The sequence below is a fragment of the Helianthus annuus genome, chromosome 7 (assembly GCF_002127325.2).
Source record: "Helianthus annuus cultivar XRQ/B chromosome 7, HanXRQr2.0-SUNRISE, whole genome shotgun sequence".
Lineage (NCBI taxonomy): Eukaryota > Viridiplantae > Streptophyta > Magnoliopsida > Asterales > Asteraceae > Helianthus > Helianthus annuus.
In genome coordinates, this window is record NC_035439.2 from 94,926,611 (window position 1) to 94,940,795 (window position 14,185).

At 31.5% G+C, this 14,185-nt stretch overlaps 1 protein-coding gene and 2 long non-coding RNA genes across 7 annotated transcripts; 2 read left to right on the forward strand and 1 right to left on the reverse strand.

Annotated features, from left to right (window-relative positions):
• Positions 1-549: 549 nt before the first annotated feature.
• Positions 550-6,322, reverse strand: LOC110868130 (ATP-dependent DNA helicase DDM1). 4 transcript variants are annotated; one of them, XR_004863552.1, is made up of 16 exons: positions 6,191-6,322; positions 5,992-6,075; positions 5,018-5,278; positions 4,854-4,943; positions 4,042-4,388; positions 3,764-3,953; positions 3,088-3,263; positions 2,942-2,999; positions 2,670-2,859; positions 2,420-2,515; positions 2,240-2,334; positions 1,752-1,871; positions 1,520-1,652; positions 1,291-1,389; positions 1,104-1,208; positions 550-1,018 (listed from the first exon to the last, which is right to left on the reverse strand). XR_004863552.1 is itself a non-coding variant. In XM_022117221.2 (16 exons), exons 2-16 carry the CDS (start codon positions 6,058-6,060, stop codon positions 776-778), a joined length of 2,259 nt encoding a protein of 752 aa, XP_021972913.1. In that variant the 5' UTR covers positions 6,061-6,075; positions 6,191-6,321; the 3' UTR covers positions 550-775. The 4 variants fall into 4 exon arrangements, 2 of the variants coding, with proteins under 2 accessions (XP_021972913.1, XP_035831629.1); XM_022117221.2 differs by having other exon boundaries at positions 1,533-1,652; positions 6,191-6,321; XR_004863553.1 differs by lacking the exon at positions 1,104-1,208 and having other exon boundaries at positions 550-815; positions 1,292-1,389.
• A 3,518-nt stretch (positions 6,323-9,840) lies between these two features.
• On the forward strand, positions 9,841-10,682 carry LOC118480610. Its single transcript, XR_004863554.1, has 3 exons — positions 9,841-9,914; positions 10,167-10,258; positions 10,617-10,682. It is a non-coding gene; the product is annotated as an uncharacterized LOC118480610 (long non-coding RNA).
• Positions 10,683-11,488: 806 nt separating this feature from the next.
• Positions 11,489-13,917, forward strand: LOC110866356. 2 transcript variants are annotated; one of them, XR_002551359.2, is made up of 4 exons: positions 11,489-11,544; positions 11,896-11,952; positions 13,499-13,729; positions 13,840-13,917. It is a non-coding gene; the product is annotated as an uncharacterized LOC110866356 (long non-coding RNA). The 2 variants fall into 2 exon arrangements; XR_002551361.1 differs by lacking the exon at positions 13,840-13,917 and having other exon boundaries at positions 13,499-13,785.
• The last annotated feature ends 268 nt before the right edge of the window (positions 13,918-14,185 follow it).

The window sequence follows — 14,185 nt, forward strand, 5'->3', positions numbered from 1 at the left end:
TGAATAGAGGACTTGAATAACACATTAAACATGTAATATTTTACATTTTTTTTCTTTTTGTTAATGTTAATTTAATGAAAAAAAACTGCAGCAAAATACACTAAAACATGCAATCACAAGTTGAAAACGGAAGTGCACAATATTTTCTATACGCTATACTCTAAAACATGTGTTAGTGAGAATATATTTGTGATAGCTTAATGTTGATCTTCTAGGCCCGAGGTATTATAACTTCTTTGTTATTGTCACCCTTCAATGATAACAATGCAAGATTAAGAATAACAATGGGTCAGATACTAGATTGGTTTTAGCGATCTTAGTCTCACATAGAACTATAGAACTGTGTCACATATACGGTCATACTGTAGGTACATGTCACATCTACGAGTTTCACCATGGGTGTCAAATATACTCGTTTTATGATCTTACTCAGTAAAAAACTAAAACTTACCAGTCGCAATTCCAAATACCAAAACCCGATATTAAATGCAACTTTTAGTAGTTTAGTCTATAAAACTTTTTTAGTGATCAAGTGTCAACCAATTTAACTTCCATCCAAAAGTAAATACTAGATACTAGGTGTCACTTCATTCTCCCTAGATGAAAGAAGAGATCATAACATTCTTTCAGCCAATTCCCTTAGTTTCAATTACATGGACCCCAAAATCACATCTCTCACTACACAAAACAAACACCATTCCAAAGTTTTCCCAAAAATGTGGACCATGTAAAGCAAATAAACCTAAACCAAAAGGGTGAAACAGGAAACAACTGGTTAGTTGTTGACAGTTGAAAGCATCCCTCCAGTGGCAGTCGGTATCACCACCTCCCAACCAGGGCCTTTAAGCGGAAGTGTACTTGCCACGTAGTTCGGTTTCCCATCCGCCTTTGCGGGTCCAGAAGCAATCAAATCACTTCGATCCAACACCTTTTCAAGATCCTCGTCACTTATATCGGTCTGCACCATTTTATCTTCGGGATTGTCATCGTCTCTCAGAAGCGCCAACATATCCTCTTCCTATAAAATACGAAACCCTTGTAAGTAAACAAATAGGCAAACGAGTTGGTAATCAGTACTTCACTTTAAAAAAACAAATACATACATCCAAAACTTCATTGTTTTTAACTCTTTCCTGCTGAAATTGACCTTTACCGATCACCACATGCTCAAGCCTTAGCTTACTGAATGCTCGTTTCAGCATCCGACCCTACAAATATTAATCGACATAAGACGTTTACTCAAAGAACAAGAAGAACAGCAAATTAAAAAACGGTTGAAATAAAACATACTTCAAAAGATAGAGCAGTTGCAAGCCTGTACACATGAACGGGCTTCGTTTGGCCAATTCTGTGACATCTATCCATTGCCTGTAAATCCATTTGAGGGTTCTGCACTCCAAACGCATAATAATGACAAAAGGTTAAAAAGGGTATCGAGTGCACTTATATAAAATGTTATCAGAGATAAACAGGTCAATTTGGATTATAAAAGTTTAACGGGTCAAGTAAACATAAAAACCCGAATAGTTTACCCAGTCACTGTCATATAATATGCAAGTATCCGCTGCAGTGAGATTGATTCCCAGCCCACCAGCCCGAGTGCTCAGAAGAAAGATTCTATACTCGCTGTCCACATCGTTAAAGTCCTGGATCTGTTATTGCATAATTGTAATGGTAAGTCGAATCAACCAATCTCTAAGTAACAAATAATAAATGAACTATTAATAAAAAGTTCTCTGAGTTGCGCGTACTTGTTGTCTTCTATCCTCCAGTTTCACGCTGCCGTCAATTCTGCATACCGGCATACCTTTCTCACTGAAGTAGTAATGCATTATATCAAGAACCTTAGTCCACTGAGAGAAGATTAAAACCTGTTTACCAAAATCAATAACAAGTTTAATGATCAAAAGAAACAAAGAAATGGTAAAACTTACAATATCAGAAGTAGGGCTGCAAATGAACTGAACTTTCAGCGAATAGTTCATGAACCGTTCGGCGGGAAGTTTGTTTGTGTTCGTTCATTTATGTTCATGACAGTTCAGTAACGTGTTTGTTTGTGTCCGTTTGTGCGTGGGGTTTTTCAATTTTTATTTATCTCATTAAATATTCACTAACTGTTCGTGACAACATGCATTTCCTTGAAACACAAACAAGACCTTGTTCGTGTTTGTTCAGTTTGTTTGCAGCCCTAATCAAAAGTGTCCAAATATTTGAGGTTAATATGTTATATGTGGTTCACCTTGTGTTTTCGAGGAAGCAGCTTTTGCAGCAATCTTTCCAACAACTGAAATTTTCCACACTGCCCGACTATCTCTTCTACAGGCGGATAAAAACCTGTAGAACATAATTACAAACAAATAAATTTTATTAATTTTCTCAAAAAGTTATACGAATATAATTAGTAGTGAAAATGACATACATGAACCCTCAAAAGCTGCCTCTAAAAGGTCAGGATGGTTGCAATTTTTCCGGAGCTGAATCATGACATTTTGAAGCGTTCCTTTCACACCGCGTCCTGCAAAGTATCAAAATTCAAACATTAACCACTAAAAATAAAATCTTGTTTGCCTGAACGCATTGCACAAACGCGAATCATGGATTTATGGGTATTGGGTCAAAAGTCAAAAAGGTTATTATTAATATATAAGAAAAGCATGTGTATATGATACCAGTGTCCACTTTCTCTCGCAGATACGCTTCGAGTGTCTTGTTGACTAAATGGTCCTGAAAATTCTTTTGATGCTCGGTAAGATGAGCATAAAGTATAATCTCTTTCTTGCGGGGAAGCGAAAGCTCAACATCCTCTTTCATTCTCCTGAGCAAAAACGGACGCAATATAGCATGCAATTTTGCTACCACCTGCAATAATTGCATATCAAATTTGTAAATTTGTATGTAAAAAAGGACGAGGGATTGATTTACGTATCTAACGTGTACATACTTTTGCTTTTCTCCCTTCTTCAGCTTCCTCGGTGTTGGATTTTCCAGAAAAATCAAACCTGATGTAAAAGAAATATGTCACGTATAACGTATCAAACGAATCATTACAAAACAACACTTTAGGAATAAACTAAAGAAATAATTTACCATGACTCGAACTCTTCGTGGGATGAGAAAATATCAGGCAAGATGAAGTTGAGCAACGACCAGAGTTCGGCTAAATTGTTTTGCAGAGGTGTGCCGGTCAACAAAAGCTTGTTTTCAACATGCATCCATTTTAGTTCTCTCAGTAGCTTGCATTTAGAGTTTTTCAATCTGTGACCCTGCAAGTTATGAGAAAAATGATGGTTCAGATACCATTAGGGCTGCAAAACGAACCGAACGAACATGAACAAGACCTTGTTCGTGTTCATTTGTTAAGGAAATGAACATGTTTGTCTTCCTTGTTAATTTTAGGCAACATACACAAACAAGCATTTATGAACAGAATATATAATACAGTTTGCTTATTAAATATTTATTTGTTCCGGAATACTTAAGTATTTAAATAAAATATAAAAAGTAAAATAACTAATGAACCATCCAACACAAACAAACACATTACCAAGCGTTCAGAAACATAAATGAAAGAACATGGCGGCAGCCTCTGTTCATGTCCACTCATAAACGAATGAATGTTTCTTGTTCGTGTTCGTTCAATTACGAACTTCCCGCCGAACGGTTCACAAAATGTTCGCTGAACGTTTGGTTCATTTGCAGCCCTAGATACCATCATAGAGTTTTTAACTGGTTAAAACAAAGAAGCACATAGAGAACCTATTACCTCATCAACCACAAGATACTTCCAGTTGTAATGCCTCAAGTATTTCTTAGCATCATTCATGGCTACTTCATATGAGGTAATTACTATAGGGAAACTCGCTCCTACGGTTTTTGGCATTTTCTTACTCCTTATTTCGTCCCGTGTCTTCCTATCACCGTGATAGATAACAGCATTCACCGAGGGCACAAACCTTCACAGACAAGGAAAGAAGTTTATTAGTTAACTTAGACTATTGAATGTTATAATATAATATCATTATTGGATCAAAAAAGTGATACCTAGATATCTCATTTAACCAGTTTGACAGTGTAGACAGAGGCGCGATAACCAAGTATGGCCCGTCCATCCCCTTTCCTTTTAAATGTGCAAGAAAACCGATAGTTTGTATTGTCTTGCCGAGGCCCATTTGATCAGCTAGAATACCATTAAGCCCATTTTGCCAAAGTGAAATCATCCATTTCACACCTTTGATTTGATACGGTTTCAACTTTCCACCAGTTAGTAAAGGAACAAGTTCATTCTGCTCTTTTTCGGCTTTCTCTTCCTTACTAAGATTAGTGTGTTTAGTGGGCGTGCTTTCAACATCGCGCGTAAGCATCGCCGCTACAGCTTTCTTGGCCCTCCTCTGATATTGCATGAAACCACATTAATATTATAAGAAAAAAATTAGAGTAAAATGTCATTTTTCGTCACCGAGGTTTGTTTTTTCGCATTTGGATACAAATGGTTTGAAATCTTGCCATTTTCATTTGACTTGTTAACTTCATCCATTTTTCTTCGTTAAGTCAGGGGTATTTCTGTTTTTTTTGTTAACTTAAAAGATGTATTCGGCCTTTTACTTGAAGTGAAAAGGATCAAATCGCCCTTTCAGTTAACAAAAAGACAAAAATAACCCTGACTTAACGAAGAAAAAGGATGAAGTTAACGAGTCAGATGAAAATGGCAAGATTTCAAACCATTCGTATCCAAATGCTAAAAGCAAAACTTTGGACCAAAGTCAAAAAATCTGGTCAAACCTCAGTGACGAAAATAGCATTTTACTTGAAAAAAATATATACAAAATGCATATGTAAACAAGATAAAACATTACTGTATTGTATTCTGATGCAGACTTTCTTTTTCTGCCACGACCTTTCTTCGGCTCCTCCTTTACTTCTTCAACATCTTCAGCCAGCCCGTTCTGCAACTCGAAAACTGTTATAAGCTTGAAAATTATGAACGAAAGATAAAAGTACATGGGAAGTAAGAAAATACGTTGGTGATGTCATCCATTTTTTCCAATAAGAACTCGGAGTAAAGCTGAGTCTGAGTAAGAAGCTCATCGAGTTTAGTGAATTGTGTGTCGCTCAATGTGGCTTCTTCTTTTTTCTCATTTTCTTCTTCTAGCTGCCTTTGTTGTTCAAGTTTCTTTTCCTCCTCCGCCATTTCATCTGATATGAGAAGAGAGTCGCCATTTTTAGCCTCGAGAAATGTTTCTTCGTCCACTTTCACAGCGACTTTCTCCTTGCAGATGTCCTTCAAAAGATACCAAGAACCACTATAAAAATCCAACTAAAGAACAATAACTTTTTAAACTTCTATAGCAAAGAGAATAAAACAATCAGTTGATATGTCGGAGCAGAGCATAACAAAATCACTATAAATGCTCATCTTTCTACTGTTTTTTTTTTGTAAAAACAAACAGGACAGTATGAAAAATACACCATTAAACCCTAATAAAAAATGTAAGCACTTTAAATTCAAAATTAAACAGCATTTGTAAGAAAAATAAAGACAGTTTGAAAAACACATCATTAAACCCTAAACCCTAAAGAAACCTAAAATGTATTAAGCACTTTAGATTCAAAAACTATACAGTATTTGTAAAAACAAAGAATGTTTAAAACAACACATCACTGAACCCTAAACACCAAAAACCTGAAATGTAAAAAACACTTTAACTTCAAAATCATACAGCATTAGTAAGAAAAAAGAAAACAGTTCAACAAACACATCATTAAACCCTAAACCCTAAAAAAACCTAAATGTAGCCATTAAAAATTCAAAATTACACAGCTTACACCCACTCAACACTCCACAGCTACTACACAGCACAAACACTCACATCACAACAATCTACTCCTTTTTCACAAATCATAAACAACAAACACACACACAGAGTAACGCACAGTACACAAAATCAACAAAATCAACAAAACAACAAAAGTAGTATGAAAGCAACAGTATACCTCATCTTCAAGCACAGAAGTCGGAGAATCGGCCAACGGCTCTTCAGTCGCTTCATTTTTCGGCACCATCTCTCACTGAAAACCCTAGAAAAACACATAAAAAGACAGGATACGTACAGATCAAGACGTTTATGAAGAAAATGATAGATTGATAGATGAAATTAGTGGAGATTATAGTGGATTAGTGAGTGGAACTTACTTGATTTGTGCAGCAGGATGAGAGTGGCTCCGGAAGAAATGGAGAGTGGAAATGAGGGTTTGAAGGTGGAAGATGAGGGATTATTAATGGGATTGTCTGATCGAGGTGTGGGCGGGAAAGTGGGAATTTCCTTTTTGCCCTGGAAAGAGGGTACAATTACGAGTGGTGCCATCCATCACACACGCTCGTTGTTATTTTTTTAATTTTGATATTTTGTCCCGCTAATCGAGAGAAATGGTTTATAGGGTACGGTTTGCTTTTGTTTCTTTTTTGGTCTAGAATTTTCATTTTCATTAGGATATATTTGAGAATGTTTAGGATTGTGTAAAACGAGTTTGTATTGTCTTTACGAAACTACGAAACCATTTATTATTTAAGAGTGTTTCTGAATCTTTATTGTTATAATTTAACTAAAAAAAAAAGTAAACTTTCATTTTGTTTCTTTTGGTTTGGTCGTTTTAGTGATTTTGCCTCAACCCTTCAAAATAGTTATTTTCCTCCGATAGTTTACTATGTTTTTCCTATTTTGCTTCTCGTCTCTAACTCCATTAGAAATGTTTGTTAAATAGAAGGGTATTTTGGTAACTTGCCATATGAAAGTAAGCATATTTTGGTAATTTACCTATAAAGATATTTTAATTTATAATATCTATATATATAATAAACAAAACCATTGGGGGACACTTGTCACCTATTGGTTTAAGCCAAATCAGCAGCCATGTGGCATAAGTCTAAATTGAGTATTGAATCAAGCTTCTTTGGTAAGTTTCTTAATCTCTCTCTCATCAATCAATCGCATTACCATTTCAACCAGGATTAGAGAATGCTTCTATTGTACGCTTCATTATACTCTTTCTCTCTCTATTTCTCAATCATCGTTCCTCTCCTCAAACAAAACCCTAATCTGCCTCCAGGATCTCAATCTGTCTCTTCCGGATCTTAGTCAACAATCGACGGTACTGTCTGAATCGTTGATCTTCTTTTTTTATGTTTAAGTTTGAATGGTTTGCCCTAATCGGTTTTGTTATGTATTGATTAATGTTATTTGAAGATCGATATCAGATTTCCAGAGCATATTCAAAGACCATCCAAATCAAAGGTATCAAAATGTTATTCTTGATGTTTCCTTTGATTTGGTCGTTTTAGTAATTTTGTCTCAATCCTTTAAAAATACTCATTTTCCTCCGATAGTTCACTATGTTTTTCCTATTTTGTTCCCCGCCTCTAACTCCATTAGAAATATTTGTTAAATAGAAGGGTATTTTGGTAACTTGCCATATGAAAGTAAGCATATTTTGGTAATTTACCTATAAAGATATTTTAATTTATAATATCTATATCTATATATATATATAAATGAGATGGATTTGGGCTATGTGTCCTTTGCCTTTGGCCATCTAGGCTGATGTGGCAATTTGGTTTAAGAGGGAAATCCCAATTTGCTTTGTACAATCACGATTCCAAGGAAAAAAGGCGGGATCCGAATTGAGTTGGGTCGGGTTTTTCGAATTCGGGTCATAGTATATATTTCCTTTTTTTTCTCATTCTTCTTGCACACACTTTACAAACCCTAAAAAACTAAGTTGCATCCTCTCTCCTATCACCACCACCAAGATCCTCAATTCTAAACCATAGCCAAATCTCTGCAACATCATATTCTTCACACAAATCAATCCTATTAACCAATCAAAGGTATGTTTCTATGTTTTTGATTTTATTGTTTCTGATTTCTTTGTTTTACGATTGTAATCTACACAATCGATCCTAAATCTACTTTATTTATGTTATTCAATTCTATAGAAACTTGATTTTATAAAGATTGTGTCGAATGTTATTAACTTCTTCTTTGTCCTAAACTTTGTAGCTCTGATCATAAAAATTGAAGGTATGTTGTTTTAATTTGTTGTTTATCTATTGTGTATCTTTAATATAGCGATTGAACATTTATCTTTCTGTTTTTTTTTTTTTTTTGCAAACAAAATCAAGATCAGAGGTTTTATTATCATCATCTACATATATCAAAGTTACTGATTTTTGTTGATTTTGTTTTTCATGTGGAACCCTAAATCTTGGATAAAATCGGACTCCGATCATTCGTGAAACAACAGAGGTTAGTTAAATGTTATAGCTGTTTTCTTTTTTTTAAGTTTGTGTAGGTTTGATTTTATCCTTTCTGTTCGGTATTTCTTTTTTTTTTCGTTGTTTGTTGGTTGTTTGTTGATGATGATTTTGCATTATCCGATTCCAATCATATGAAATGATATTTTGTTGATGTTTTGATTTTGTTCTCATGTTACTCATATTTTTATTTACAGTCTTTTAGTTTGTTGTTGATGATGATATGTTTTGATTGTGTCCGATGTTTTTTGATTGTGTTGATGAAGATTTACAGTGGTCTGATATTTTTTTCATCCGGTATAATGTTTTTGTCTTCGGAATATTGATTTTGGTTCTAAAAATAAATATTTTTTATTTTTTTAAACCGTTTCTTTTTATTTTTGAATTTGGAAGTTTCTCAATTGATTAAATTATCTTTTAAAGCTTATTGATTGTTGATTTAGGAATATTGATTGTTTTTCTATAAATACTTTACCGTTTTATTTTTTTAAAAACCTTCATATATATTTTTCATATATGCATCCCTTGCACAACAGTCCTTCATTTCTAAAGCTTATTGATGAAGATGACCCGATATTTTTGGTACGTTTATGTGTATTATAATTACTAATCATATTTTAAGTAAACTGATATTTATCTTTTTTTATTTTGTTTTAAACTTATAGCAAATAAATGGTGATTTATATTTAGTATGATAATTTATGGCATTGGATGTTAGTGATATAATTTTCAGAATTCAAATTTTAAATTTTAAATTTTGAGGTTTCTAATTTAAATTTTAAATTTTAAATTTTGAGCAATTTTAAATTTCGTTAGTGATTTATTTTTAGTATGATAATTTTGCGGAATTAAGCTTTCTGTTTCTATAAATAAATGGTGTTACGTTTTTTGAAACCTCAAATTTAAAATTTTAAGGTTTCTATTTATATTTCCGGAATTTAAATTTTAAATTTAAAATTTTGATCAATTTTAAATTTCGTTAGTGAATTATTTTTAGTATGATTATTTTCCGGAATTAGGGTTTCTATTTTCCGGAATTCAAATTTTAAATTTATATTTTTGAGCAATTTTAAATTTTGTTAATGATTTTTTTTGAAACCTCAAATTTAAATTTTAGTGATTTATTTTTAGTATGATAATTTTTCCGGAATTAAGGTTTCTATTTAAATTTTAAATTTAAAAGTTTTCCATTAATGTGTTTCATTTTAAATTTCGAATCTGTAAATTGAATTTAAATTTGAAAGGTTAGATTTTCCTAATAAGTTTGCTTGATTTACGGGATTGGATATTAGTGATTTGATTTTCAGATTTTAAATTTTAAATTTTGAAGTCAATCATTATTTTAAATTTAAATTTTGAAATAAACCATTATTGTGTTTGATTTTAAATTTTGTATGCTTTGAAATCTTGATGTTTTTTATGAGATGCTTTGACTATATTATTTGTAATTTTAGGGATGTTTCGAGTCTTTGACTATTGTTTTTGTACTCGAGTTGCATATCTCACAAACTTTTTGTGTTTTGTAATTTTAGGTGAAGAGCTTATTTCAGACTCCTTCCCATACAAGGAACTATTGAATGGGTTCCTATGAGAAGTTGAAGAAAAGGTATATCTTGCACTGTTTTGTCAGTTATAATTTTTTGTATTTTAGTTATAATTTTTGTATTTAATTAGTTTTTAATTCTTTAAAGATGTCTTTAATTTCTTTTTAAATCTGTTTTTGTTTCTATAAATAGATTAATGTTGTTAAAGATGATTTTTGTATTCGAAATTACGATTCGGTTTCTGTAAATAGACTTTGTTTCTATAAATAGATTACCGTTATATTTTTTTTAAACAATGGTTACTTCCTTTGCAGTTATGGATAATGAAAACAATGCTCCTTCGTTATTAAAGTCGATTGAGGACTATGATCCTATATTTTTCGAATTGTTCGTCGACCAAAAACAGGTTAGTTCAGTTTTGTTGGTGTTGTTTGTTTTTTGATATGTATAGTCTTTCTTTTTTATTTTTGTCTTTAGGTGTTAATTTGAAATTTTATGTGATTATCTTTTGAAGTTCTTATGGTTTGTTTTGTGAGTTATAATTTTTTGTATTTAGTTATGATTTTTGTACTTAGTTAATTGTTAATTCTTTAAAGATGTCTTTAATTTCTTTTTAAAGTTGTTTTTGTTTCTATAAATAGATTAGTGTTGTTAAAGATGATTTTTGTATTCGAAATTATGATTCGGTTTATGTAAATAGACTTTGTTTCTATAAATAGATTACCGTTATATTTTTTTTTAAACAGTGGTTACTTCCATTGCAGTTATGGATCATGAAAACAACGCTCCTTCGTTGTTAAAGTTGATTGAGAACTATGATCCTATATTTTTGGTATGTTTCTTAAGTTTTCAGTTTTGTGCACACAATAAGTTACTGCAACTTATATGTTTTTTTTTTGTTTCGATTGATAGGAAATGCCATATGATTTTGCAACCTTATTGTGGGGAGAACAACTTCCATATGTCAATGTCTTAAAAGATGCATTTGATTTCAATTTTAAAGTTGTTTTTGTTTCTATAAACAGATTACTGTTGTTAAAGATTATTTTTGTATTCGGAATTATGATTCGGTTTCTGTAAATAGACTTTGTTTCTATAAATATATTACCATTATATATTTTCTAAAACAATGGTTACTTCCTTTGCAGTTATGGATCCTAAAAACAACTCTCATTCGTTGTTAAAGTTGATTGAGGAATATGATCGTATATTTTTGGTATGTTTCCTTAGTGATTTAATTTTTAAATTTTAAATTTTGAAATCAATTATTATTTTAAATTTGAAAGTTTTTCATTAATGTGTTTGATTTTAAATTTCGAATCTGTAAATTGAATTTAAATTTGAAAGGTTAGACTTTCCTAATAAGTTTGCTTGATTTACGGGATTGGATATTAGTGATTTGATTTTCAGATTTTAAATTTTAAATTTTGAAGTCAATCATTATTTTAAATTTAAATTTTGAAGTAAACCATTATTGTGTTTGATTTTAAATTTTGAAAGCTTTGAAATCCTGATGTTTTTTTATGAGATGATTTAACTATATTATTTGTAATTTTAGGGATGTGCTTTTATTTTGATTCATTAGGTATTTATTTTGGATGGTCCGGAGTTTTTGGGTGCAACTATGTTGGACAAAAATATGCTTGCTATTGCTGTAAATTGGTACCATGTCGGTTGGTTTTGCTTGGTAAGGTTAGACTTTCCTAATAAGTGTGCTTGATTTACGGGATTAGATATTAGTGATTTGATTTTCAGATTTTAAATTTTAAATTTTGAAGTTAATCATTATTCTAAATTTAAATTTTGGAATAAACCATTATTGTGTTTGATTTTAAATTTTCAATTTCGAAGTCAATTATTATGTTAAATTTAAATTTTAAAGTTTGCCATTAATGTGTTTGATTTTAAATTTCGAATCTGTAAATTGAATTTAAATTTGAAAAGTTAGTCTTTCCTAATAAGTTTGCTTGATTTACGGGATTGGATATTAGTATACTTTGTTTATTGGGTTTTAACTAATAATTTGATTGACTCGGTTGTTAGATTTGTGACGATGCGTCGGACAAACAACATTGGGAAAATATACAGCCTTGAGCCTTGGTAAGTTAACACATTAGTTAAGGTTATGATGTTTTTTCATGGCACCGACACATTATTGAGTAGTAGCGCATTAGGTTAGTGATATTAAAATTTGTGCCTTGAGAAATTTTGTATATTGATTGATGTTTGAAATTGATTGTGAGGTCTTTGAATGTGCATTGTATTGCTGATTGATGTATGAGATTTTGTTAATTGGCATAAGGTATTAGATAAGATGTGTTTGAAGTTGTGAAGATGAATAAGTGAGACATGTGTAGCAGATATTAGTGAGTGCACAACACATTAGTTAGGGTTTTGAATTATTGCTACAGGTTAGTGATGTTAGAGATTGTGTTATGAGAAATGTGTAGATTGAATTATGTCTGTTTGATTGTGACACCTTTGTTTGTGCATGAAATTGCTGGTTATATGAGATTTTGTTGATTGTAGACAAATAAGTTTGAACAGAACTTATTAGATTTGAAAGTTTGCCATTAATGTGTTTGATTTTAAATTTCGAATCTGTATATTGAATTTAAATTTGAAAGGTTAGACTTTTCTAATAAGTTTGCTTGATTTACGGGATTGATATTAGTGATTTGATTTTCAGATTTTAAATTTTAAATTTTGAATTCAATCATTATTTTAAATTTAAATTTTGAAGTAATGGCAATCTGAGTCTGATTTTTTTCGTGATTAATATCCGCTTGAGTAACCCAATCTGAGTCTGATTTTTTTCATTAACGATTCTGGTAAACTTTCCCGATTTGGGTTTTCTGCAAGGCTAATCATCTAAATTAATTTGTTATTTTTATGGTTTACCATTGCCTAAGTTAGTATAATTTGTTGACAAAGTTTTGTTTTGTGGGATAATAGTCATAAATTGAGTAATATTCAAGGTTTATGTGTTTTTATTTTGATTCATTAAATAAGATGTGTTTGAGTAATATTCAAGGTTTATGTATATATGAGATTTTGTTGATTGGCATAAGGTGTTAGATAAGATGTGTTTGAAGTTGTGAAGACGAATAAGTGAGACATGTGTAGCAGATATTAGTGAGTGCACAACACATTAGTTAGGGTTTTGAATAATTGCTACAGGTTAGTGATGTTAGAGATTGTGTTTTGAGAAATGTGTAGATTGAATTATGTTTGTGTTTGATTGTGACACCTTTGATTGTGCATGAAATTGCTGGTTATATGAGATTTTGTTGATTGTAGACAAATAAGTTTGAACAATTAGATTCACATTTAAGTATAAAAAATGAGAGGTTGTTATAATCTGAATTATATTCTGAACGAAAAACTGAAAGGAAAAGGAAAAAAGAATAATTTAATACAGAGAAAAGAGGTTAGAGAGAGAGTTGCCACATTTTTAAAACCAAAAATATAAGGTAACCATGCTTCTAAAATCTACTATACTTTTTAATAATATTTTGTGGAAAATGGACTATATTGGGTAGGTAGTCAAACATGGTTTTTAGGGTCAAAACGGCTGTGTTGGGTTGACTCGGGACACTTTTATGAAAAACTTGATGTTTCTGACCTTAATAAACCATTTTTGTAGATGACCAATGTATATCTCTATTTGAGGAATTCTCCAAAGATCCAGAGCCGACTGTTTCATAGAGCTGTGAAGTTGCGTTAAACATACTGGATTTTGAATGATCCGACAAACCATTCGAGGTACTTGGAAGATTAAGTCTCTTATCTGGGTAATTGTTACAGGTTTAGGATGTTAAATGATTTTGGATGTACTCTGCGATGTCGATGATGCAGAGATGTTGGTGAAGCTCAGGTTAACAACTTCATGTGTATATTTTAATGAATAAAGTTTTTGTTGTTTATATTTTCTAATTTAAACTTTTAATTAACTTATAAATTTAATTAAATGAGTTTGTTTTGCAGGTTCGAACAACTTCATGTGTATATTTTATTATAAAAAAGAAAAGTTTTTTTTTTGTTTCATGGGTCGTTCAGAGAGGCAAGTTTCTGCCTCCTTTTCTTGCCCGAAGTTTCTGACCTTACTCGCAACCCATTGACTACAACTTTCAATTCAAAACAATTATAAAAAAAATTACGTTTGAAAACATGTATTTTTATTTTATTTAATGACATAACTCGATTAATATAAAGTAAATTTTTCTACCCGCGAAGTTCGCGGGTGATAACCTAGTCTATATATATAATAAACAAAATAATTGGGGGACACTTGTCACCCATTGGTTTAAGCCAAATCAGCAGCTATGTGGAA

Coding starts and splice junctions, on each gene's coding strand:
- LOC110868130 (XM_022117221.2), bottom strand. CDS start 6,060: ATGGTGCCGAAAAATGAAGCGACTGAAGAGCCGTTGGCCGATTCTCCG. Junction 1,653..1,751: donor TGGAGGATAGAAGACAACAA/GTACGCGCAACT, acceptor ATGCAATAACAG/ATCCAGGACTTTAACGATGT. Junction 1,019..1,103: donor AAAACAATGAAGTTTTGGAT/GTATGTATTTGT, acceptor CGTATTTTATAG/GAAGAGGATATGTTGGCGCT.